This window comes from Pistacia vera, unplaced genomic scaffold, assembly GCF_008641045.1.
Source record: "Pistacia vera cultivar Batoury unplaced genomic scaffold, PisVer_v2 Contig147, whole genome shotgun sequence".
NCBI lineage: Eukaryota > Viridiplantae > Streptophyta > Magnoliopsida > Sapindales > Anacardiaceae > Pistacia > Pistacia vera.
The window spans coordinates 610,903-636,045 of NW_022195543.1; the positions used below are offsets into that span (position 1 = coordinate 610,903).

Below are 25,143 nucleotides of genomic sequence, written 5' to 3' on the forward strand. Positions count from 1 at the left end.
ATCATATATAATGACAATTTTACCCCTAAAACTGGATATAATCATGTGTCAACTGTATTGACAATTTGACATTAGTATAACCATAAGACACGATACTTGCTGCTCGATTGTAAGGCCTTGATGCAAATTTAATATCATTTATTTTCATCACTTCTTCTGCGAACTTCTTGGCGATGAAACAATACAGCAGAAATTTCTCCAAGCTTTAGATGCATAAAGGGTCCATATTTCTCGGCCAAGTCTTTGAGTATGCGATGTGGTAGAGAGCCAACTAGCTGGTGCAAATTACCAATCAGAGGTAACTTCGATGGCCCTGGAGGTAGATGTGAAGTTTCATCATTGGTTTTGAATCTCTTCCCTATTTTCAGCACCATTAAGAGAAAGAGAAGAAAGGTGAGAAGGATTGAGATGTAGGAGAATATGAGCTCCATTAGAACAGTTTAGGAGGATTGGACTATGAACTAAGGATTAGATATAAGCATCTATATAAATTGTTAGTAGAGTATTTTAATCATCTTCAAAATGATTTAATTTGAAATTGATATTTGATCTGCACTTGTATTGCATCAGCATTAGGAATCTCCACACAGCTGTTATAGTCAATGAAATCAGCTGTTATACTGAAGAGCAGAATCTTAGTATTGTATATGGTCGTTAGAAAAATAGAAAAGGTTGATGATTTCAATAAGATGTCTCAGTACACCTGATCGATAATTTATGTAGCACTTCTTTCATAGATTTTTATAATAGAAAGGAAGGAGCTGGAAGATGGAACCTCACAGTCTATTTTATCAATAGTTTCAGTAGTTCATTTTAGTAATTTAAGTTTCACCCACTTTTCCTCTTAACAACGATTACTGCTTTGATATCGTCTGTAGTTAAGGAAAGATCAAGACCACCTTGCCCTATCAAATTTCAAGAGAACATGAGGAAATACAAAAGCCATTCCCTATCTTCAGTACCATGAAGAGAAATAGAAGACAGGAGAGATGGACTAAGAAGAAAGGGATTTTTAGTCTTGATGTATTGTAATAATAATAACTAAGTAAATAAATTATAGTCCTTAGTTGGAGATGGCCAAAATGAGAATTTAAGTAAAATATCACTTATATGCAGACACATGCATATACGTGATTTTTTTAAGAACAAATCTGGATGCTCTCCTAATTTAAGTTTTTATTTCAGAAAGCATAATCATGTGATTAAATCCATGTTTGATGTGAGGGGCCTATTAATTATTGAATCATCACCTTTCAGCTTAAGCTTTTAGAGGACACGATAACTTAATATGGTGTCAAAGCCAAAGGTCTCAAATTCGAATCCCCACACGCAAACTGATAAAGAAAAAAAAAAATTTCCAAGGGAAAAAAAAAAAAAACACAATACCTAAATAAAATAAACACATGACATGCAGTAATAGATCTATTAAAATTCAAGGGAACTCAAATCAATGTGGTATGACTTATTGGAAGTATTAACTGTTTAGTTTGTTAATCTGTTGTTTAACTGTTTTAGTTTGTTGTTAGTCTTGTTAATAGAATCAGTTTAGTCTGTTAGCAAAGTTGTTAGTCAGTTATTTAACTTAATCATTTAGTTAACTCTAGTTAGTAGTTATCTTCTTGTATATAAAGAAACATTACTCATCAATATATTTTTAGTGGATTACAATTTTTTCCAGATATTTTCTTCTTTCCCAGAAATGTACTTCTCTGTCTCATTTCCACGAAAGTCAACATGGTATCAAAGCAAAGAAACCTTCCACATCTTGATCAAAATCAGTTCGATTAGGGTATAGCTTTACTTTAATCAAGCTCGAAGAAGCTTAATCTCTTCAGTTCTTAATCTCTTCAGTTCTTGCAAATTCCTTTCTCGATCTAGCTTGATTTTTCTGATAGAAATGGCTAATGTGAGTGAAGATTCAGTTGCTCCTTCAATAGACTCCAACTCACCCCTCTACGTTCATCCATCAGACACGCCAGGCTCTATATTGGTCTCTGAATAGCTCGTCGGAACTGAAAACTATGGTATTTGGAGTCGAGCCATGACGGTTTCACTTTGTGCAAAAAATAAGCTAGGTTTCGTGGATGGAACATGCACAAAGCTTTCAGTTCATTCTTGTTTAATTCCGCAATGGGAGAGATGCAATTCGCTGGTGCTTGCTTGGATTTTTAACTCTGTTTCGAAAGATATCTTTAACGGGATAGTGTATTCCACAAGTGCAGCTCAGGTATGGCAAGAACTAAAGGAACAATATAACAAAATCAATGGCACAAGAATTTTTGGTCTTCATCGAGAGATTGTCAATTTGACTCAAGGCACAAACTCAGTAGCAATCTATTTTAACAAGATGAAGTCACTTTGGGACGAACTCGAGTCATTAGTAAGTCTACCTGCTCCTGATAACGCCTCAGCAAAAACATATCTGGAACATCTAAATCAGCAAAAGCTACTTCAATTCTTGATGGGACTGAGTGATTCATACTCAATGGTTCGAAGCCAGATCCTCCTTATGACTCCTCTGCCTAATGTCAAACAAGCGTATTCTGTGGTTCATCAGGATGAAAGCCAAAATATTTTGGCTGGGATGAATAAAAACTCTGAAGTAAGCACTGCTTTGTATGCACACAATAATGGCAAAGGACAGAACCAAGGGCAGAAGTACAAAGGAAAAAGGCCATATATTGAATGTGACTTTTGTCACTTACTTGGACACAAACGAGAGAGTTGCTACAAGCTAATTGGTTATCCAGCTGGTTATCAGTTTACAAAAGGAAAAGGTAATTCCAAGGCAAAAGTCTCTACAAACCAAGCAAATGTGCAGAATTTGGCCACTGATTCTTCGGATAATGGTAATTCCACACCACTGGTTGGACCAGTTCTGACCACTAAGCAATATAATCAGATCTTGTAATTGCTGAATAAAGAAAATATCTCACCACCAATAGCCAATCTCGCAGGTACCTCTGTTTCCTTACTTTCTTGTTTTGATAACAATAAATGGATAATTGATACAGGAGCAACCGATCATATGACCTTCAATTTTTCAATCCTAAAATCACATACTGCCACAGGACCTTCCACCAAATACCTTGTAGGACTACCAAATGGTACTAAAACGTATGTAAAAAATGTAGGGTCAGTTGATCTGGACAGTGGTTTGCATTTATCTAATGTCTTACATGTCCCTGACTTTCACCACAATTTACTTTCTGTTTCTAAATTAACAACCTCTAATAATTGCTTTGTTACCTTTTACCCTGATTTTTGTTTAATTCAGGATCACTCCAATGGCAGGTCGAAGGGGATTGGTAAGCATAGTCAAGGTTTATATTACTTTGATCCAAATTTACAAATTTCTTCTTTTATGTCAAACATAGGGCTTATGAATAAAAATGTATGTGATACCTTACCTTCATCAAATGTTGTATCTCTCGTTTTGCAATCAAATAAAGTGCCTGTTTTTCCTGCAACTACAACCTTTATGTCAAATTTTTTGAATCATGATTTTGCATTGTGGCACCAACGGCTAGGACATGTGTCCTATCGCACTTTACCACTTATACACCCGAAATTGCATCAGTCAAATTCATCAGATCATCCTCACTATTCTGTTTGTCCATTGGCCAAGCAGACTAGAGTACCTTTCCCTCATAGTGAATCAAGATCTGCCCATATTTTTGACCTCCTGCACATGGATGTTTGGGGTCCATATAGGATACCTACCCATGGAAATGCTAGATACTTTCTTACAATAGTTGATGAACATTCTAGGGTCACATGGTTATTTCTTATGCAATTTAAATCTGACACTTTTTCCACCATCAAACAATTTCTTCAAATGGTTCACACACAATATCATTTACAACCAAAATGCATTCGGTCAGATAATGGCACAAAATTTTTTAAAAAAAACCTTGATGATATGTTGCATAACAAAGGGATTATTCATCAAAGCTCTTGTGCCTACTCCCCTCAACAAAATGGCATTGTAGAGAGGAAACATAGGCACATTTTAGAGGTTGCTAGGGCCTTAAAAATTCAGTCCCATGTTCCCAATCATTTTTGGGGCTACTGTGTACAAATTGCTGTTTACCTTGTTAATAGAATCCCCACTTCTGTTCTTAATGGATTGTCACCCTTTGAAATTTTTTTTGATAAACCCCCTGCATTGCATCATTTGAAAGTATTTGGATCATTGACTTATGCAACCATCCTCCCTGCCAAAGATAAGCTGTCACCAAGAGCTATTCCTTCAGTTTTCTTGGGCTATTCTCTAACCCAAAAAGGTTACCTACTTTACAATTTGTCCACCCATTCTGTGACTGTCACTAGGGATGCTGTTTTCTATGAAAACATCTTCCCTTTTGCCTTATCCAAGCCTTCTCAACCTGTTTTTTCCCTTGATTCTGACTTTCTTGTTTTAGAATCAGATCTTTCTTCTACAGATAATGTTTTACCATCTGTCTAGGTTCCATACTCTATTGATTCATCTTCCTTATCCTCTCTTCCTCACCAAGCTTTAGACTCTTCTCCTATTCCATCTAATATTTCTCCTCCTATTTTGAGGAGATCCAACAGACATACTTGTCCCCCTATTTGGACACAAGACTTCATTTGTCCCACTATCCCTCATTCTTCTTCTTCAACCAACCTTATTCAATACCCCATTTCCAATTTTGTTTCTTACTCCATTGTCTTACCCTCATATAAAGCCTTTCTCTCCAATCTTTCCCTAGTTGAACCCAACTCCTTTGCTCAAGCATCTAAAGATCCACATTGGATTGATGCTATGAACAAAGAAATCTAGGCATTGGAACTTAATCACACCTGGTCCTTGACACCCTTACCTCCTGGAAAAGTTTCCATTGGCTACAAATGGGTTTACAAACTGAAATATAAGGCAGATGGTACTCTTAACAGATACAAGGCACGTTTGATAGCTAAAGGCTACACACAACAAGTAGGTATTGATTATGCAGGAACTTTTTCCCCTATAGTAAAGATGGTTACTGTTCGAACAATCTTAGCCTTAGCTTCTATGCACAATTGGCCTCTTTATCAACTAGATGTTGATAATGCTTTTTTACAAGAAGAAATTTATATGCGCCTTCCTCAAGGTTTTTCCAACCAAGGGGGGAAGGATCTTGTTTGCAGGTTGCACAAGTCTCTTTATGGCTTGAAACAAGCCTCTAGGGCCTGGAACTACAAACTCAATTTAGCTCTCTTAGATGGTGGGTTTCAGCAATCGAAATCAGACTACTCTTTGTTTGTTAAGCACCAAAATTCTCACATGGTTCTCTTGTTAGTTTATGTAGATGACATTGTCATCACTGGTACTAGTTTGGACCTGATCCAGCAGACTAAGACCTTACTACATTTTCACTTCAAACTCAAGGACTTGGGGCTACTGAAATATTTCTTGGGATTGAAAGTTGCACGGTCCTCCAAGGGCATCAGTTTATGTCAATGAAAGTATGCCTTGGAGCTCATTTCAGATTCTGGTTTGGCAACCTTTAAGCCTTCTACCATTCCTATGGAATCCAATTTGAAGCTCACTTCTAAAGACTATGACAACCAATTCTCTATTGGTCATGATCCTCTCCTTCCGGACCCTTCAGTTTATCAAAGATTGGTTGGGAAATTTTTGTATTTGTGCATCACCAGACCTGATATCAGTTTCTCAGTCAACTTGCTGAGCCAATTCATGCATCAGCCCAAGCAATCCCATATGATTGCTGCTCTCAAAGTGGTGAAGTATGTGAAATCAGCTCCAGGTTTGGGTTTGTTTTTCCCTTCCGTCAACTCTATGCTTTTGTCTGCCTACAGTGACTCTGACTGGGGTTCTTGCCTCATGACCAGGAAATCAGTTTCTGGTTACTGTATTTTCCTTGGCTCTTCCTTGGTTTCCTGGAAATCAAAATGACAAGCAACCATTTCCAAGTCCTCCTCTGAAGCTGAGTATAAAGCCATGGCCACTATAGTTTGTGAGATCATTTGGATAGTCCAGCTTCTTAAAGAGCTTAATTTTTCTGACTTGGTTCCTGTTCCACTTCACTGTGATAATCAAGCAGCCACTTACATTGCTTCCAACCCCATGTTTCATGAGAGGACCAAACACATTGATATTGACTACCACATAGTCAGAGAGCAACTTAAGAATGGCCTCATTCACATTGCCTATATCCCAACCTCTGAGCAGCCAGCAGACATCCTTACCAAAGCTCTTGGGACACATCCTCACCATCATTTGCTACACAAGTTGGGAGTGCTGGATCTCTATCACCCTCCAACTTGAGGGGGGGTATTGGAAGTATTAATTGTTTAGTTTGTTAATCTGTTGTTTAACTGTTTTAGTTTGTTGTTAGTCTTGTTAATAGAATCAGTTTAGTCTGTTAGCAAAGTTGTTAGTTAGTTATTTAACTTAATCATTTAGTTAACTCTAGTTAGTAGTTAACTATGGTTATCTTCTTGTATATAAAGAAACATTACTCATCAATATATTTTTAGTTAGTAGTTGTTTAGTTTGTTAATCTGTTGTTTAACTGTTTTAGTTTGTTGTTAGTCTTGTTAATAGAATCAGTTTAGTCTGTTAGCAAAGTTGTTAGTTAGTTATTTAACTTAATCATTTAGTTAACTCTAGTTAGTAGTTAACTATGGTTATCTTCTTGTATATAAAGAAACATTACTCATCAATATATTGTTAGTGGATTATAATTTTTTCCAGATATGTTCTTCTTTCCCAGAAATGTTCTTCTCTGTCTCATTTCCACGAAAGTCAACATGACTCTTCGATTGGCATAGCATTATTCAACAGAAAAATATTAGGGAGAGGCAGAGGTAGCTAGCGACATTAAAAGTAATAATTTTGAAAATTACATCAACCTCAAACTAACAAATATGGTTATTGGTAAATGGTGGCGGAAAAAATAAACGAACATAAATTGATTACTTTAGAGCCTAAGCATTAAGCTATGAATGATAGGGAATGGGAATCAGGCACATATCATTTTTCCTTCTGAAAGGACTCGGTCATGTCCAAATCTTCATTCTTCATTCCATCAGGAAGTTTCCTGTCAAAATGATACAGCAACATTGCTAGTGGAAGCTCCACATTGGCAAGACGAAATGAAACTCTAGGGCATATTCTCTTTCCAACACCAAATGGGAGGTACTCAAAATTACTACTGTTGATGCTTGATTTTGACACCAACTATTTGCATGTGTAAAATGCTAAGCGGACTTAGAAGTCACACGTGATATGGGAATATCAAATTAAATAATGGATGAGAAGCAATATTTAAAGTGGTTCGGATGCTGAAAAGCGAATCCTATGTCCACTGCTATTGTATTAATAAGAGAGTAAAGTCAGCTCACTTTCAGCGAGCTGAGTTACAGCTTACAAAGAATACAAAGAGAGAGAGAGAGAGAGAGAGAGAGAGAGAGAGAGAGAGAGAGAGAGAGTAAGCTATTTCATGGTAAAATTAGCTAAATCCTGCAAATGAGAGGGAAGGCATCTATTTATAGTGGGAGAGTTCAAGGTAATGATTACAAAATCTACAAGTGGGTAGGTGCCGTGCAAATACTTCTTTGCATCCCATTGGTCATCTGTCTGAGGAATTTCCTTGACTTGTGCAAGGTTTGGACATGTGGGCGATCTCTAACTGCTTGCAAGTCTGGCACTCACCTACTACACTGACAGGAACCATGCCACTTGCGCCATTGTGCGACATGGCCACACCTAGACGGCATAAAACCTTCTTGAGCTTTGATTGGTCCTTGTTGACAAGACTTCACGTCAGCCCTACCTTTTCAAGCATAACAGAAGTCCCCTAGTTTTTAAGGTTTAAGGATCGAACCTTGAGAACTTCATAATTATGCCACGATTTGACATGTCCCAAATGACACCTGATCGAGCTGACCGAGTTACAAGGAGGTCGCATCACATATTTCTACGAGAGACCTAAGATGGTCTTCTTTCACAAAGTCGACGACCTAGATTAGACCCTACTCAGTGCCGTATCGATATGCCTCTTATCTCAACCGAAGTCTGCGACCTGATAACACTTAGCATATTTTTACTAAAGACAAGGAATCACATTGTCCCGTAATCGATATGCGACGAAGAGTGTTTTATCCCAACGACCTCTTCAAATGTTATCTATTGCGCTTGATAACCAATCCATTAATAGAATATCCTTTATTCTGACAGATGTGTCCTATGTGCAATAAGTGCCAGCCTTCAAGCCATGCTGAAACGACATTCTTTATCAGGGCATTAAATGAGGATGAGGGCGCATTTAATGTGCCAGAGAGAATCGAGCCGTCGCTCGGTTATTTCAATGGAAGGAATCGATGATTGAATTTCTCGAAGTGTGGCAGTTACTCCTTCTCACCGATTGATGACACGTGGTCACTGATAAGAGCTTGAATGTTTATATTTTGTTAGTGATTTAATTGGTCTATTTATGCAAAAATGTGCTTAAAGTGTGGAATTTGGATTATTTCTTTCATAAATACCAGTTATGGGATCACGGGTGCATTTTGAGTGTTTTAAGGCTCAAACAGGTTGTTGAAGGGAAAAGAACAATGTTGATAGGATTTACAATGCAAAGGAACAAACGGCACAAGAATCAGGGTCAAAATGAGGAAGTTGTGGCACGTCGAAGATATTACAGAAAATCTGGAAATCCTTCATCATGAGTATGCTTCGATTTTTCTGTCATAACTTGAGCTGTAGAAATCAGAATTTGACGATTCTAGTAGCGTTGGAAAGCTTATTCAGAGAGCTACAATGTTTGTGTTGATGACTTGTGCAAATTATGAAGATTACGGATGCCTTGGATGTAAAGAATGATCACCGCGGGTACCATTCTTACCACCGCAGCAATGGGTCACGGGTTTGTGTTAATTCACTACCCTAATCTGAATCTGAATGGGTTAAGTTTCTAATCTTTTTCCTAAGCACGACAAAGAATCCCAGGGATATAAAAAAGAGAGTCTTTAAGAAATTAGAAGGGGGACTTTGGAGAGGAAGAAGACAGCTACCAAGTTGGAGATCGGGATCCGAAGAGCTCTCGTTCACCGCTTAGAGAAGTTTATCTTTTTCTTTCTTAGGCTGATGTTATTGAATGGAATGATGGATTGTGTTATTTTCATTATGAACTAATTCTCTTTTCTAGGGCTGCAGATGTAGCCCAATTTATGAACATGTATTGATGTTGATGTTGATTCTGTATTGAGCATGAATTCTAAGTTTTATTATCATGTGTAATGCTTTCAATTCTCAAGGGCCGGAGAGTTGAATGATATCATGGATTGGGTTGAGATCGAGAGATGAAACCTAATTTGCTTTAGGTAATAAAACCATAGATTGAGCGAACGCTAGAGATAGGTTACCGCGATCTGTGAGGCTCCGGGAAATCCCATAGAACTTAATGATCTCTTAGCTCCTAAATCCAACTTAGAGATAACTTGGGTTGTTGCTTAAGGGTTAATTTGCTAATTGCTCGAGAGAGAGTTAGTGGAATATTAGGGGATTTGGCTTTTAGAATACGCTTAATTAGGTTAACAACAAATGTCAATACATAGGATTAAATTGGTGCGAAATCTATGCCCTATGTTTAGTCATATTGATTTTTACTCCAAAGTGTTTACAAATTCTGCCTTTATTTTGTACTTAATTTTTAGATTTAGTTTATTTACTTTTTCATTAAATTCATTCTTAAATTTCAGTTTAACAAATAGCAATAGAATATAATAGTCTGGTACTTGGTAGGTAGTTCCCTTGGGATTCGACACTCTTTATTCGAGTTTTACTACTTGCATGATTTCGTACACTTGAGAATAGCCTGTCAAGTTTTTGACGCCATTGCCGGGGAACTATTTTGTTTTACCAATACAATACGAAATATTTAATTGCTAATTTGATTTCTTTTTTATTTTATTTTTGTCTACTAATTTTTATTTGTGGTTGCTTTGTTTTGTTGTTCAGCTAGAATCTGGAGAGTTACGTTCGAGAGGTAGGGGTGATCTTAATCCACTAGATTTTGAGATCGAATGAACCGCTAGACAGTTGAAAGGAAAAGAGGCAAGCTAATCTGTAAGAGCTATGGCTAACACAGGATTTGTCAATCTGAATTTGCAAAATCAAGAGGTTAAATGAGCATATCGTTAGAGGAAAGCAGTGGGTGGTGCAGAAGCAGTTCGAAGAGCATTGAAGGACTACTCTAGTCCTACTGTCGATGGTTGCTATTCAAGCATCAGGAGACCACCCGTTCGCAAACAATTTTGAGATTAAACCAGCAATTATCGGAATGATTCAGCAGTCGATCCAATTCGCTGGGTTACCTCATGATGATCCCTACCGCATATCGCAAACTTTCTGGAGTTGTGCGACACATTCAAGCATAATGGAGTATCCAAGATGCAATCAAACTAAGGCTTTCCCATTTTCTCTCGGGATAAAGCTAAGGCTTGGTTGATTTCATTACATCTGGGAGCATCACGACGTGGAATGAGTTGGCTCAAGCGTTCCTTACTAAATACTTTCCACCTGCCAAGTCGGCCAACTGAGGATGAGATTACCACTTTTATCAACAGGATTCAGAATCATTGTATGAAGCGTGGGAAAGGTTTAAGGATCTCTTACGGAGGTCCCACACCATGGTATACCAATCTGGTCACAGTGCAAACGTTCTACCAAGGGTTGCTACCAACCATTCAAGCTATGATTGATGCGGCCAAGTGGGGAGCCTTGAACAATAAAACACCAGAGGAAGCATACAATCTGATTGGGTGATGGCGAACAACAACTATATGAGGACCCCGAAAGAAATTCAATAAGGAGATCAGCGGGAGTGCATGAAGTTACAGTTACACTGCATTGGCTGCTCAACTTACGATAGAGGTGGAAAAAATGGGCCGGTTAGGCGGGCCAACCCTAACCCGGCCCGTAAAAAAAAGGGCTCAAACCGGCCCACCTTAATGGCGGGCCGGTTGAGCCCAACCCGCCAGCAACCCCGGCGGGCCGGTTACACAATGGTAACCCGCGCCCGCCGGGTTGCTAATTTGTCCTCTTTGCAAGAGGCCCGCAACCCGGCGGTTGCTGGCGTTGGCTCTTCCAACGGCCAACCCGCGGGTTGGCCCAAAAAAAAAAAAAAATTGTAAATCTTTTTTATTTTTTTCAATTACACTTTTTCCCTTGAAATATAGCCGTTTTATACCGTTGGAGGGGTCTTTTTCGTCATTTTCTTTCCCTATTTTTTTCTATAAATTGGCCCTAAACTCTCATATTTTTCTCACAACTCAAATTCTCTCATTTCTCATATTCTCTATTCTAAATTTCTAATCTCTATTCTCCAACTCTCAAGTTCTCAATTATTCTTATTTCTCTTAATATTTTTGTATCAATTTGCTCTTATTTAATTTTTATTAGGTTTTGCAATTTTCAATTCATATTTCCAATTTCCTATTCCAAATCTCTTTCTTTAATTTTTATTTCTTCTACATCATTTTTTTTTTCAACACAGTCTACAATGGATAGATATTTCTCTCCCATCAATTTCAATGAGAGAAAACTATTATCCTAGTCCTAGTCCCGCTGATTTTACTATGAATGCAGGAATTCAAATAGTCCCGCTGTCCCATCCCAATCTCAATCCGATACACCTCAAAATTGCCGTCGATTCCAACAGCGCCCGTGTGTTCAGAAGTCGTCCTCGTAATCGTCGTCCTCGTCAACTTCATCTCAAGCTGAGGCGGATCATCAACTGCCTCGAAATGAAACAGACACCACTCAGACATTTGGGCGCATTTCGACAAGTTTACGACAGAAAATGGCGTTCAAGTCAAGAAAGCAAGATGCAAATATTGTGCAAATGTTTATAAAGCCGATTCAGTAATGGTACTATACTTTAAAAAGGCATGCTAATAACATATTAATCAACATGGAAATAAGAAAGCAATCAAACTCAAATAACTAATATGTACTACTTGGCGTTTAATTCGATGTATATAGGGAACAGTTAGCTTTATTATTGCTGCTCTGCATCAACCTATTAATATGGCAGAAGATAAATATTTTGAAAGATTTGTTCAAAATTCATTTTTTCCAGGATTTAAAAGTTATTCTAAAACTGCAACTAGAAATGATTTAATAAATTGTTTAAAAAAATGAATTAGAATTAAAAATAAATTTCATACTTGTCATATTAGTGTGGCTTTAACTGCTGATATTTGGATGTGTAGAGCTAACAAGATTTATTGTGTGACTAGTCATTATTTTGATAATGAATTTAAATTAAATAATCTTTATAGTTTAGATTAATGATGTGGATCAGTGGTTTAGAAATCTATAAAATTATTGAAGTTTTAGAAGATTATGATATTATTGATAAAGTGATAAGTTTAACTTTAGATAATGCAAGTTCTATATTAAAGCTATAAATATTTTCAAATATATATCTTTTATATATAATTTGAAGTTTTTTCACCAACGTTGTGCATGTCATGTTATTATTTAATTGTGAAAAGTGGTATGAAAACAATTAAAAAAAAATATTGATAGAATTAGGGAATCTTTAGCTTGGATACTAGTAGTAAATAAAAAAATGCTGATTCAAGAAGCTTGTATAAAATCAAATATGTCTCCTAGAACTTTTGCATTAGATATGCCGTTTAGATGGAATAGTACTTATTTAATGCTTGATTCTGTTTACCTTATGCTAATATAATTAGTTATTTTGTAGCAAATAATAGACGTCCTCATCATTTGGTAGAAAATGATTGGAAGATAGCTAAAGTATTTCATCTTTTCTCAAATGTTTTTACCAAGCACTTTACAACTTCTGGTTTGTATATCCTACTAGTCCATTGGTAATACAGGCAATTATAAAAATTTCCGAGTTATTTACAAAAACAAAGATGATGAAATTTTACATGCACCAATAAAGGCAATGGAATTTTTTTTTTGAAATATTGGAAACCCGTTCCTTTTCTTTATTGTTTAGGTGCTATATTGATCCAGAATTAAATTAGCACGTTTAGAAAATGGTCTTGACAATTTAAGTGAAAATTTACAAACGAATCATATGTCATCAAATAGGAAGGTAAAAAATAGTCTTTTGAAGTATTTCCAATATGAAAACAGGTATGGGAACCCGCAGTCGCAAAGAGGCGAAATATCCAGAGAAGCTGTAGCAAAAGAACAAATAAGCTTATTCTCTGGAATGCACTGAATAGGCCGAAGAGGACCCGAGTCCGAAGCACAGCCTCCTCTTCAGAAGCACCACCACCACCAACAACAACAATATGCTGTCCTCCATGAGTCGCAGAGTAATGAACTTCAACAATATTGGCAACCCCCGAAATGTTTTCAACGGTCACTTTGATCTCTTAGAGTTTGGAGGCCAGAAAATGTATTTTTTCCGGTATTATCAAACTTGCCTTGGATGTTTCCGCTGTTCCTGTCTCAACCGTCTCATCCGAACAAACATTTAGTGCAAGTGGAAGGATTTTAAATGAAAGGAGGACTAAACTTCTCCAAAAGATTGAAGTCCTCACATGTCTTCGAGATTGGGAACGATCGCGCCATCAAGATCAATACGGGTTATCGACAATGCTTAGTAAATCTTTCAATTTTGTAATATAGATGATACAGATGAGGGAGGTCCTAGTGAACCACCCCCATTATTTTTTTTGTAAAATGTATTTGTAAATTAATTGTTAATTATTGTACTCTTTTTTCTTTACCAAGTTTTTCTCTCCCATTGGGTTTTCTTGGTGAGGTTTTAAACGAGGCAATAATTGTTGTAATTTCTTATTTTTATTTTTTGATAAATGAATAAGTCTAATTTTTCTTATATTACAATTTTATGGTATTAATTGAATTAATATTTGAAATGTTAACAAAAAAAAAATAATTGAATTGAATTATGAATTTGAAAAGTTAACTAAAACAATTATTTTATAATTATTTATTTGAAAAGTTAATTAAAAAAACAAAAAAAAACACAAAAAAAAAAAAAATGGGGCTAACCGGCCCGGACCGTGCCTAACCCGGCGGGTTATGCTGGCGGGCCGGGCTGGGCCAGCAACTCTCCTAAATATGCAGTCCTAACCCGGCCCGCCTTTGTTGGCGGGCGGGTTGAGCCCAGCCCGCCAAAGCATGTAACCCGCCGCGGGCCGGGCCGGGCCGGGCCGGGCGGGTTACTTTTCCACCTTTACTTACGAGCATCCAGAAGCAATTAGGTAATGTGTTGAAGATAAATGCAATTGAATCTTCCTCTCTAACATGTGACCTTTGTGCAGGAAATCATGCGTCGAACGATTGCCAAGAAGGAAATCAGTTTGCTCAGCTTGAACAAGCCAAATACGTCAACAATTTCCAAAGAGGGTAAGGGAATCCGTATTCCAATAGGTATAATCCAGCATGGAGGAAACACCCAAATTTTTCATGGAACAACAACAATGAGCAAAAACAAGCACCTGTTTTTCAACCTCAAGAGCAGAAATCAAACTTGGAAAATGCATTAACCAAGTTCATTGAGGAGACAAGCAAGAGGTTTGAGAAGACCAACGTCCTGGTTCAAAATCAATCTACATCTATAAGGAACCTAGAGACTCAAATTGGGCAGATTCACAACATTTTAGCGGGAAGAGGTCAAGAGGTTTTTCCGAGTGATACAGAGAAAAATCCCAAGGAACAGGCACATGTAATCACCCTGAGGAGTGGAAGAAGTTTGGAAAATTCGGAGGGTGAAAAATAGAGGATAGAAGAAAACCTGAGGGATGAGCAAAAGAGCGATCGCCACGGCAAAGAAGACGGTGGCCACGGTGAGCGTGAAGATGCAGAGGATTCAGTCAGGAGAAAGAACCATCGTCGCGGCGATGAAACTGGTCGCCGCGGCAACCGTGAAAATACCCAAATTTCGTCAGAAATATCCTACGATCGCCGCGGCGATGAATATGGTGGCCACGGCAACCGTACAAATGCACAGAATAATCCTTCAAGCCAGGCAACCTTGCCGTATCCACAACGGTTGAAGAATCAGAAGCTCGACAAGCAATTCGGTAAGTTCATTGACATGTTTCATAGTTTACATATTAATATTCCTTTTGTTGATATGCTTGAACAGATGCTGAAGTATGCGAAATTTTTGAAGGAGATCCTCACGCACAAGAGAAAATTCGAGGAACACAAGAAAGTCATGCTGACAGAGGAATGCAGTGCGCTGATTCAAAAGAAACTACCACCTAAACTACGAGATCCAGGGAGTTTTACTATCCCTTGTATTATTGGTAGTTGTTATTTTGATAAAGTGCTATGCGATTTAAGGGCTAGTATTAACTTAATGCCGTTTTCCATTTACAGGAAGCTTGGATTGGGAGAAGTGAAGTCAACCACCGTGTCTCTCCAACTAGCTGATCAATCGATCACATATCCTAGGGGGGTAGTCGAAGACGTCTTGATTAAGGTAGATAAACTGATATTCCTAGTAGACTTCATAGTGCTAGATATGGAGGAAGATAGAGAAATACCTTTAATTTTAGGGCGACCTTTTCTGGCCACGGGTAGAACATTGATAGATGTCCACCAAGGGAAATTAATCTTAAGGGTAGAAGATGAGCAGGTAGAATTTAATGTTTTCAAGTCTATGAAGCGTCCGTCTGAGTTAGATTCATGTTTTAAGATTGATGTTCTCGACACCATAGTAGAGCAGAATTTTGAAGAGAACTACCCAATCCTACCTTTAGAGAATTGTTTGATGAATTCCAGAGACCAGAAGGATCAAATGGATAGTGAAGAGATAAGGGAGTGTCTAAGATACTTGAGAGCGCTACCACCCTTAAGTCGTCCAGAGGCCAAATTGATCAGAGAAATTGGGGCTGTGGAGTCTCAGTCAACTTTACCAATCACAAAGGCGTCTACACTTGAGCTCAAGCAACTACCACCTCATTAAGGTATGCATTTTTAGAAGAGGGTAAATTCTTTCAAGTTATTATTAATGCTTCTTTGAGTGTTGTAGAGGAAGAAAAGTTGCTGCACATTTTGAGAAGGTACAAGAAGGCCATTGGATGGACAATTACGGATATCAAAGGTATTAGTCCTTCAATCTGCATGCACAAGATCTTAATGGAGGAAAGTTTCAAGCCCACTGTCCAACCACAGAGAAGATTGAATCCATCAATGCAAGAAGTGGTCAAGAAGGAGGTGTTGAAGCTTTTAGATGCAGGAATAATATACCCATTCTCGGATAATGCATGGGTGAGTCCAGTCCAAGTGGTACCAAAGAAGGGAGGAATGACAGTGGTCCAGAATGACAACAACGAGCTGATTTCGACACGAACAGTCACGGGATGGAGAGTATGTATCGACTATGGCAAGCTGAATTCTGCGACTCGTAAGGACCATTTTCCATTGCCATTCATCGATCAAATGTTAGAAAGGTTAGCGGGCCATGAGTTCTACTACTTCCTAGATGGATATTTAGGCTACAACCAAATTGCCATAGTGCCGGAAGATCAGGAGAAGACGACTTTCACGTGCCCATACAGAACATTCGCCTATCGAAGAATGCCTTTTGGCTTGTGCAACGCTCCTACAACTTTTCAACGTTGCATGATCTCAATTTTTTCTGATATGGTTGAAAAGTCCATTGAAGTTTTCATGGACAATTTTTCTGTTTTTGGGAATTCTTTTGATGATTGTTTAACTAACTTGTCTAATGTCTTGCAGAGATGTGTTGACACTAACTTGGTGCTCAATTGGGAAAAATGCCATTTCATGGTACGAGATGGGATCGTGTTGGGTCATCGGATATCAGCAAATGGCATTGAGGTGGATCAAGCAAAGATTGAAGTTATTGAGAAACTACCACCCCCAAATTCAGTGAAGGCTGTCAGAAGCTTCCTTGGGCATGCGGGCTTTTATAGGAGATTCATATAGGATTTTTCTAAAATCTCTAAACCTCTTTGTTATTTATTAGCTAAGGATGTTCCTTTTAAATTCAGTCAAGAGTGTTTAGATGCATTTAAGTGCTTAAAAGAAAAATTAATTTCCGCTCCTATTATTGCTGCGCCCGATTGGGAACTACCTTTTGAACTCATGTGTGATGCGAGCGATTATGCTTTAGGGGCTGTTTTAGGGTAGCGAAAAGGTAAGGTCTTGCATGTGATTTATTATGCCAATAAGACTTTAACGGGACCACAGCTGAATTATGCCACTACTGAGAAAGAATTTTTAGCAGTAGTATTTTCTATTGATAAGTTTCGTTCTTATTTGCTAGGTACCAAGGTCATCGTGTACACAGACCATGCTGCATTGAAGTACCTCCTAGCAAAACGGGACTCCAAGCCAAGATTATTGTGATGGGTATTGCTCCTACAGGAATTCGACTTGGAAATCAAGGACAAGAAAGGAATAGAAAATCAAGTGGCTGACCATTTATCTCGGTTGGAGTCCAATGAAGAAGTTCAAGAGGAAGAAGAGCCAATCAACGAATACTTCCCGGATGAGCAATTGTTTGCTATTCAAGAAGGACCATGGTTCGCGGACATTGCTAACTACTTGGCACGAAAGGTTATGCCCTTCGAATGAACTCCCAAAGACGAAAGAAATTTTTTGCAGATTTAAAGTATTACTTCTGGGAGGATCCATTTTTATACAAGCATTGTGCTGATCAGATGATAAGACGATGTGTGCCAGAGGAAGAGATGACGAACATACTTCGTCACTGTCACTCAATGGAAGTTGGTGGTCATTTCGGTTCGACAAAGACCACCGCAAAAGTTCTGCAATCAGGATTTTTCTGGCCTACTCTTTTTAAAGATGCTTTTCATTTTATGATGAGTTGTGCTGAGTGTCAACGGGTTGGGAATATTTCTAGGAGAAATGCCATGCCTTTAAATAATATCCTAGAAGTCGAATTGTTTGATGTTTGGGGAATAGATTTTATGGGTCCTTTTCCTTTTTCGTTTTCTAACCGCTTCATTTTGGTTGCTGTAGATTATGTGTCGAAGTGGGTGGAAGCTGCCGCGTTGCCAACAAACGATGCTCGTGTCGTTATCAAGTTCGTAAAGAAGAATATCTTTTCAAGGTTTGGCACGCCAAGAGCCATTATCAGTGATGGTGGTTCTCACTTTTGTAATCGTCAATTCACAACATTGTTGAGCAAGTATGGAGTTACACATCGACTTGCAACCCCATACCACCCGCAAACCAGCGGACAAGTCAAAGTTTTGAACAGGGAGCTGAAACAAATCCTGGAAAAGACAGTGAACACCTCTCGAAAAGATTGGGCAACTAAGCTTGATGATGCACTATGGGCGTATAGGACGGCATTCAAAACACTAATCGGAATGTCACCCTATAGGATGGTTTACGGAAAAGCTTGTCACTTGCCAGTGGAGTTGGAGCATAGGTCATATTGGGCAGTGAAGTTTTTGAATTTTGATATACAAGCTGCTGGAGTGAAACGTTTGCTGCAACTCAATGAGATGGAAGAGTTTCGCAATGATGCATACGAGAATGCTCGGATTTACAAAGAAAAGACTAAGCAGTGGCATGACAAACACATTGTGAACAAGGAATTCAAGGAGGGCGATAAGGTGCTGTTGTTCAACTCGAGACTGCGACTTTTTCCAGGAAAATTGCGCTCAAGATGGTCTGGCCCATTCATCATTCATCGCGTGTTTCCGCATAGGGCGATAGAGCTTCACCACCCAATGAAAGGAACATTCAAAGTCAACGGGCAAAGATTGAAACCTTATATTGAGAATGGAAATGCCGACGAGAGGGTTTCAATTCTTCTTCAGAATCTGAATTGAAGACAGAAAAGGAGTCGAGCTTAAGACTGTAAACAAGCGCTTTTTGGGAGGCAACCCAAATTTTCGATTCCGTTTGTGTTTTATTTTATGTTATTTTATTTTTGTTTATTTAGTGCATTTTTAGTTAGTAAGTTTTATTTTTATTTTTGTGTGTTATCATGTTGCAATTGTTAGTTTGTTGATTTAGAATTTCAAACTGTTTTTCAGGTGAGCGACAAAATGAACACAAGGAATTTTTTCTGGAAGACTGATCACGCTCGCTGCGGACGACATCTGCAATTAACCACACTCGCCGCAGCGACGATTTCCATCGCTGCAGCGAGCGTGACTTACAGTAATGCCACGACGATAATAGCGATCGCCGTGGCGATGAATACTATCACTGCAGTGATCGTACCAGGAAACAGAATACTGCGTTTAAATCAGCAGTTTTCTTCTTTTATTTTCATCACTTTTCATTACAAGCTTCTCTCCCTCACAGTTGCTCTCCACCAATTTTTGGTTCAAATCATTCCTTTTCCTTACTCCATTGATCACTAACACATTCCTCCTTCCATCCCATTTCGCAGATTAAAGAAACAAGAGGAGAAATTACGAAAAATCAAGGTTAGGGTTTCAAAAGAGATTTGGGGATTTTTGAAAATTCATCTAATCCATTTTAATTCAAGGCGTATTTGGACAGAACAAGTTTCAATGGTTTTTCTGTTTTGATAGAACGACTGGTGTATACGACTGGACGGCTTTATCTTGTGGAGGAATGCGGTAGCGTTTTCTTTCTTTTACTCTTATGCTTAACATTGGGGACAATGTTGATTTTACTAGTTGGGGGTAGGAATTTAAGAAACTTAAATTGAGCAGAATTTGTTTTTGTATGAATTTAGAGAGCATTTTTTTTTGTTTTTGTATGGATTTAGAGAGCATTTTTTTATTTATTCTTTCATTTTAGGTAATGAGTTTTATTTTTGTCTCTTGGATGAAGTCATATGTCTATGATAGGAATGTGAGTGCAATAACATAGAACTAATGGAGGACATTAATTTTTACCTTTGCTTACGGATGTGTGTGAATATTAATGACATGAAGTTGAGACCCTAGTGAACTGTGGATTGAAAGTGGTTCAGTCACCTACTTAGAGACGTGTTATGTATGAAGTTTTCATGAACTTTATTGGGATTTCAACAAACTCTAGAACTCATTTGATAATCACTCAAGGCGAAATCCTAGAGTTCACATCATTTAGGAAATGATTTAAGCTATTTTTGGACCAATTGAGCCTTTCAAGCCAACCCTTGTTGTTGTCATCGCTAGTTAGCCCGTTGAGCCCTTTAAACACAATTTAGCCTTGTTTTTTGTTCTTTGAACTTAATGTCTACCCTATCCTAATTTTTAGCCTAAAACACAGTCCTACCTGTTTTATCATTAAGAGACTTTATTGTTCTTCAAGCTTATTACGAGTTTTGGTAGAAAGTGTGGTTGTCACAACCCATGCGTGCGAAGAAATTGGTTGGGGGTTATGGAGTGTTGGTAAAAATTAGTGGGGATGTGCATGTGTGCATGTTTCAGCTTTCTTATTGATTCAAAAAAAAAAAAAAAAAAAAAAAACTTTTGCCTAGTTTAAGGGTATTTCGGCTGGAAACCAGAACCCGTTTTAAAAACTGCCTAGCAGTACTTGGCAATCTCTGGTATAACAATGCCACGTACACCTTGGATGCATCTCCCTCGCCGCATTTATGGTATGAAAAAAAAAATATATTTAAAGTTTGAGGGTTGTAAATTACTGGACACACTGGTTGGTGGTTAAGAAGAAGTGGAGTTCGACTTGATTTTGGAGTTGTATGAGGAAAATTGAGTCTCTTACTTTGTTTTCCATATCATTTTCTTGGAACCTATACCCTGGCCTAAAGTTACAACCTTTACAAAGACCTATTGATCGCAGGTGATGTGAAATTCTACATTAGTGGAGAGTGATGTGAAAAGTGAGCCTATGGAGTTTGATTCCATGATTCACATATAAGTCATAACCCGGATACTGAGATCAAAATTTTGTTCATGAATGTCGCGCATAACACCATCCGAGTTTGTAGACTAATGGTTTGTGGTTAAATGAATGTTCTAGGGTTGATAACGAAAATGAAATTGATGTTTGCATTGTCTGTGAGTTTTAGGTGATTTTTAATTATTCTATTTGTTTTGTATATATGCAATTTTTGAGACACCTTTATGAATTGATCCAAGACTTTTTGTTAGTGTGTTCTTGTTATGTTTATGTTTTTGTTACTTTTGGAGTTTAGGATAAGTTCGGTGTGGATGTTTGTGGGTATCATCGCTGGAAACCCTCACGAGACTACAACTAGTCCAACTAGGGCCACCTAGGGGTTTAAAGGCTTGTTGCATATGCTAAATGCAATCGTGTCAATCTATGAAAGTGATTTAGGATAGTTTAGATTGAGGTTTTGAATTAGTTGTTTTCTGGTCAAGCTTAGAGACTTGTTTTATCGCTTATTTTGCTAGGGACTAGCAAAAAGCTGGTTGGGGGTTGTGGCAAGAGCTTGAATGTTTATATTTTATTAGTGATTTAATTGGTCTATTTATGGAAAAATGTGCTTAAAGTGTGGAATTTGGATTATTTCTTTCATAAATACCAGTTATGGGATCACGGGTGCATTTTGAGTGTTTTCAGGCTCAAACAGGTTGTTGAAGGGAAAAGAACGATGTTGATAGGATTTACAACGCAAAGGAACAAATGGCACAAGAATCAGAGTCAAAATGAGGAAGTTGTGGCACGTCGAAGATATTACAGAAAATCTGGAAATCCTTCATCATGAGTATGCTTCGATGTTTCTGTCATAACTTGAGCTGTAGAAATCGGAATTCAACGATTCTGGTGGCGTTAGAAAGCTTATTCAGAGAGCTACAATCTTCATGTTGATGACTTGTGCAAATTATGAAGATTACGGATGCCTTGGACGTAAAAAACGATCACCGTGGCAACCATTCTTACCGCCGTGGCCGTCGCTCGGTTATTTCAATGGAAGGAATCGACGATTGAATTTCTCGAAGTGTGGTAGTTACTCCTTCTCACCAATTGATGACACATGGTCATGATCAATGGCAAGAAATGCATTCCGCCTAAGCGTCGCTTGGCTTAAGGAAGACTAATCGCCATTTTCTCCACTATAGAACCCTAGGCTCGATTTAAGCAATGTCATAACACTCATATTTTCAAAGAAAGTAAAAAGCTCTCATGAGACCAGATTTTCCATTCTTAAGTTGGAGCGCACTTTTCATTCACAGCAGGAAGTTCGATTCCCACAACCAAGAGGTAAGGAAGATCCTTCCATTACTTTTCTTTTTTTGCTTTGTAGATAGTTTATCCGGGGGATAATGGTGGGTGTGAATCTGTTTAATAAACTTTCATGGTGCGTGTTTATGGGTAGTCGAATGGAGAATGCTTTTTCTTTCATAAGGAATAGGTTTTTTAGTGCACGAATCTTTAGGGGTGGTCTTCAAGGATTTTTTAGGGTTTTTGTTCTTTCATGTCATCGTAAGAAATTCTTATGAGACTGAGTAATCTCTGCATGTCGCCCTTTTTCAGACTGTAGGATAAATGGATGCCTTAGCGACCAGAACAACCGAGGGGAAAAGCTCACAAACGCAGGACGCCCCAGTGAGTACCGCATAAGAGATTATGTCAGTGGCCACCCAAAAGGAAATACGGAGGCCAGTGGACAAATACACACTTAGCATAGACATCTACCAGTATAGGACGTATACAACTTAGAATCCCCCAAAGGGAATGGCTACGATCTTCGAGGCGATATATAAATATGAGGCGCTAATACCCTTCCACCCCTTTATCAAGTCGATACTTGATCACTTTGAGGTTGCACCTCTGTAGTTGACGCCCAACACGTATCTGATAGCCATGGCTATGTATATTGCGTGTGGTAAGAACGACCTTGGCTAGCTAACCACGCTGGAGCTCGCTTGCTCTTATTATTTGAATAAGAGCAAGGACAAAGATTCTTACTAATTCTTGAAGCAAACTACGATCGAGGGAGGCATATTTGGTTACCCTAGTACTGTCGGGGCGTACGAGACCAAATTTTTCTTTTTCCATTATGATGGCATCTGCCAATTTTGGAAGCTGAGTAGGTCTTCCCTTTTTTTACTTAGTGAACTTTTTCTTTTCCTTTAGTCTTTGCCTTCTAACAAACTTTCCTATTTCTTCGCAGGAAACAAGACAACCAGGTTGATGGTTCTCACTGACTTCAACCAAATACTATCATTCGATAACCTGCCCGAGTAGAGTTGCGACGCGAGATTGCTCATGACAACTACCAACTTGAGGAAGTACGGCTTCTTCAATTCTGAAGCGACCTTAGAACCTTTACTCCATAAGTGTCTGTGGTCTTAGAAATTTTTTTTCTTTTGCATGCAGCAAACTCTTTTACTAATGGTACTTGCATGCAGCGACCATGCCATCCAAAGTGCCAAGATCGTTAAGAGCTAGGGGGTTTGTTTTTCCCTAAGTCAGTGCCACGGAACCAGTCAAGGAGACCCTTAGCGACACCCTTGTCGGAGAAGTGCAAGTAGGGGTGCGAACACCTACCGAACAACCAGCGAAAGCTTCTTGGCCTGTGGCTGCTCGCCTTAAGCAAAAGACCACAGGCCAAAAATCTAAGGAAAGAAAGCAGTTGTAGCCCAAGGAATCAGAGTCTGAGCCGAAGGGCTTGGAGGTCCAGCTTGGGAGGTCGTAGCCTTATCAGGCTTTTCGCTCGGGGAGGACCTCGAGGCACATGATTGGGGTTACATTGGTCCCTGAGCGTCCACGCAGGGGACAGGGGGAAGCCGCGACTCCCTAAAGGAGAGTAGGTAAAAAGCCGACTAGCAAGGTGCCACTTGCTTCAAGAGCTGGCACACCTGTGTTAGACTCTATGAGACAACTTTCGGAACACTTGCAGCTGGTGGTGTATACCCTTTTGGAGTGCCAACTTGCCAAGGTCTTTGAAGAGTTCGTGGCCTCCCCACTTGCAGACCTGATGACCAGTGTGCTTCAACTACAAAGCCAAGTAAGATGGTTCATCCTCGTCAAGGACTTTCCAATATTTCCTTTGTTTTTTTCAAAGAAATGGAACTTAACCCTTGCTTCCTTTATTATGCAGTCTCTACTCGCCATGTACTTGGCTCAACAGAAGAGCCAACTAGAGGCTGTTGGGGGACTCTTCGAGGTGAAGTAAGAGAATTCAAAGCTGAAACACGACTTAACAGCTGCAGAAAAAGAGACAAGCTTGCTCACCTTTCAAACGAACCAGTACATGTCAAAGAGGAATGCTGCGTTTCACATGGTAGACTTCCAGAAGGCTGAGTTGGAGAAAAGAGGAGAAGAGATCAAGGAGATCCAAAGGACCGTGGCTAGGCTCACTAAAGAGTACGACCAGAAAGAGCTGGAGCTGCAAGCAAACTTCGAACGGGCCTCGTGAGTAGAGGAAGAAAGAGCTCTAGGAATCTGCGTGATCATGAAGTGCTTAAAAGAATCGAGGGCGACCTTTGTTTTCTCTAGATAATTGATCATGTTTTCTTCCTTGGCTTGATATTCTCCCAAAATCTGATTGACAACCAGCATGGAGTCGTTGTGAATACTAATTGTGGTTGACCCTATCTTTTTTGCCAACCACAGACCAATGAGCAGTGCTTCGTACTTGGCCTCGTTGTTTGTAGCTTGAACCCAAACTGAAGAATACTGTGGATGCGAGTCCTTTTGGGACTAAGGAGGATAACGCTTGCCCTGGCCCTTTTCCTGTTCGAGAAACCATCGACATAGAGGCTCTAAGTCGATAAATTTTGAACAGTTTCCTGGGTGACTTCGGTAGCTTACTGCTTGGATTCCTGAATCGGTTGGTGTGAAAACTCTAAAATGAAATTGGCAACAACCTGTCCTTTAATGATTGCCTTCGGTTTGTACTGCAAATCGAACTAACTCAGTTCCATCACCCACTTGAGCAACTTACCCGAAACCTTCAGTTTCTGAAGGACTTGCCTGAGCGGATAGTTGTTTAATACATGGATTGTGTAGGCATGGAAATAAGGTCGCAACTTTCTGGAGGCAATCAGCAGGGCATAAGCTAATTGCTGCATTTTTAGATAACACATTTCGGCATCCAACAGTTACCTGCTCACATAACATACCAACCATTGGACTCTGTTTTCTTCCTGAATTAGAGCTGCATTGAATGCATGCCGAGAGATGAACATATACAGGAGAAGAATTTCCTGGGGGAGAGGCTTAGACAGGAGAGGTGGCTTTCCGAGGTGCTC

The 25,143-nt window shown here is 38.9% G+C and overlaps 1 protein-coding gene across 1 annotated transcript; it reads left to right on the top strand.

Moving 5' to 3' along the window:
• Positions 1 to 15,083: 15,083 nt before the first annotated feature.
• Positions 15,084 to 24,308, top strand: LOC116124055. Its single transcript, XM_031409766.1, is given in 7 exon segments — positions 15,084 to 15,227; positions 16,139 to 17,585; positions 17,588 to 17,710; positions 18,215 to 18,795; positions 23,790 to 23,897; positions 23,991 to 24,056; positions 24,141 to 24,308. Coding segments are annotated over 7 exon segments (2,637 nt in total).
• Positions 24,309 to 25,143: the final 835 nt, after the last annotated feature.